The sequence below is a fragment of the Lagopus leucura genome, unplaced genomic scaffold (assembly GCF_019238085.1).
Source record: "Lagopus leucura isolate 7727_CA_CO unplaced genomic scaffold, USGS_WTPT01 25916-0_obj-0_obj, whole genome shotgun sequence".
Lineage (NCBI taxonomy): Eukaryota > Metazoa > Chordata > Aves > Galliformes > Phasianidae > Lagopus > Lagopus leucura.
This window is the reverse complement of record NW_024968486.1, coordinates 1-2,182: the sequence shown is the minus strand read 5'-3', so window position 1 is coordinate 2,182 and position 2,182 is coordinate 1. Positions and strand designations below refer to the sequence as shown.

At 54.4% G+C, this 2,182-nt stretch overlaps 1 protein-coding gene across 2 annotated transcripts; it reads left to right on the top strand.

Moving 5' to 3' along the window:
* Window positions 1–6: 6 nt before the first annotated feature.
* Window positions 7–1,844, top strand: LOC122193677 (C-factor-like). 2 transcript variants are annotated; one of them, XM_042894537.1, is made up of 4 exons: window positions 7–138; window positions 1,027–1,185; window positions 1,367–1,486; window positions 1,618–1,844. In XM_042894537.1, the coding sequence occupies exons 1-4, from the start codon at window positions 88–90 to the stop codon at window positions 1,729–1,731; spliced, it is 444 nt and encodes a 147-aa protein (XP_042750471.1). In that variant the 5' UTR covers window positions 7–87; the 3' UTR covers window positions 1,732–1,844. The 2 variants fall into 2 exon arrangements, with proteins under 2 accessions (XP_042750471.1, XP_042750472.1); XM_042894538.1 differs by having other exon boundaries at window positions 1,592–1,706.
* The last annotated feature ends 338 nt before the right edge of the window (window positions 1,845–2,182 follow it).

Sequence of the window (2,182 nt, the reverse complement as noted above, 5' to 3'; positions counted from 1 at the left end):
CGCCTCAAGGGCTCGGGGCTGAACCTCCTCATCAACAACGCTGGGATAGGAAATAACAACTCACTTGACACTGAGACACTAGACGACATGCTCCATGTGTTCACTACCAACACCATTGCACCTCTGCTGCTCAGCCAGGTAATGTGCTCTCCTACCCTGGGAACATTCTGCTCTGTGTCTCTGCATTTCCCCAGTGGAAAAAGTAAGGGGCCCGTGGGACGGAGCCCTGCTCTGCTCTTGTGCTGATGTCACGCGTGGTGCTCCTGAGATGCTCTGAAAAGTTGTGGATCAGGTGCTGAGGAGCTGGAATCTGGAGCAGGAGGAAGAGGAAGGCAGCTGCCAGTGGGGCTGGTGCCAACACTGCTGCTGTGGAAGGAATTATAGAATTATCAGAATCCCAAATTTGAAGAAGACCCATGGGAATCATCAGCTCCAACCCCTGGCTCCACCTGAAAGTCAAACCCTATGGCCGATAGTGCCCCAGCTCTCCCAGAGCTCCAGCAGCTCAGGGCCATGCGCACTGCCCTGGAGAGCTGTGCCATGCCCACCATCCTCTGGTGCAGAACCTTTCCCTAATCCCTACCCAACATTCCCCTTTCGCAGCTCCATGCTGTTTTTTGGGTCCTGTTGCTGTCCCAAGAGCTCTGCCCCTCTGCTCCCTGTGAGGAGTTGTATGCCATAGGTCATGAGGGGCTGTAGGCCACAAGGGGCTGCAGCTGCCATGAGACCTCCCCTCATCCTCCTCTGCTCTGTGCTGAGCAGACCCAGTGCCCTTAGCTCTCCTTGCACAGTGCCCTCAGACCCCTCCCCATCTCACAGCCCTCCTTTGGGTGCTCAGTTATAGTTCTATGTCCTTCTTACACTGTGGCACCCAACCCAGTGCTCGAGGTGAGTTCTCCCCTCGCCCATCAGCAGGGCTGTGCCTGAGGCATCCCAGGACACAGTCAGCCCTTTTGGCTCCAGGCCATCTGCTGCCTCATGTTCACCTTGCCATCATCCAGACCTTCACTTCTCCCTTCTCCACAGGCGTTCCTGCCTCTTCTGAAGAAGGCAGCCCAAGAGAAGCCGGGCTCAGGGTTGAGCTGCAGCAAGGCAGCCATCATCAACATGTCCAGCACTGCTGGATCCATTCAGGACCTCTATCTGTGGCAGTACGGACAAGCGCTCTCATATCGTTGCAGCAAGGTGCTGTCAGTCGCTGGTTCCCCCTCATAACACACTCCCACGCCTGGCCCCAGGCTCAACCACAAAGGGCCATGTCAATACAGATCCTTTTTGGGACTGGGCATCTGCATGGGAAGACCACTGTGGGGTCCCTGTGCTGCACCTTCTCATCCCCACCTGATCCCTGTGCTGCCTCCCTCAGGCTGCTCTCAACATGCTCACCAGGTGCCAGTCCATGGGGTACCGGGACCATGGCATCCTCTGTGTTGCTCTCCATCCCGGCTGGGTCAAAACAGACATAGGAGGCACATTAGAAGATAAGGTAAGAGCGTTTCTGGCCAAGGTTTGCAAGAATCCCTTATAGTGGGAATGTGGAGCTCCCTGTGTATTGAAGGCTCCTGGATCGGCTGGGCCCTTGGGCACACAGCCATTTTTCTCCCTCTGCCCCTGCAGTCCCGAGTGACAGTGGATGAGAGCGTAGGAGGGATGCTGAAGGTGCTCTCCAAGCTCTCTGAGAAGGACAGCGGGACCTTCCTGAACTGGGAAGGGAACGTTATGGCCTGGTGAGGTGCTGGCCAAGCCTTGGATTTTGAAAGTGATCTCTTTGTTGCTACATTGACTTGTGGCAGTGTGCTAACAAACTTGTGACTGTAAACAATGATTGCAGTGTATGTGCAGTATGTGAGCCGCCCTCTTGCTCTTGTTTCAAGTACAATTTTCACAGTCTTCACCAATGCTTTGAGGCCTACATGACAGGATCCAGGCTCAGGCTGCCTCTTACCCAATGAGGGATTCGGGTCCTGTCAGGAGACCTTGTGGAAACATTTGTGCACAGGGATTCCTTGGAGAGAGGGGCTGCATTTTGGGAAGAAAGCAAGTCGGATATCAGCGGTGCATGACACCACCATTGGGAGCAGACAATGGCTGTTCCTAATTCCTCTTTTTCCCTTGGGACAGCCAGGAGACAAGGGCATTTTCTATTCTCTCTGACCATTTTTCATTTTTCCTGTTCATCTGT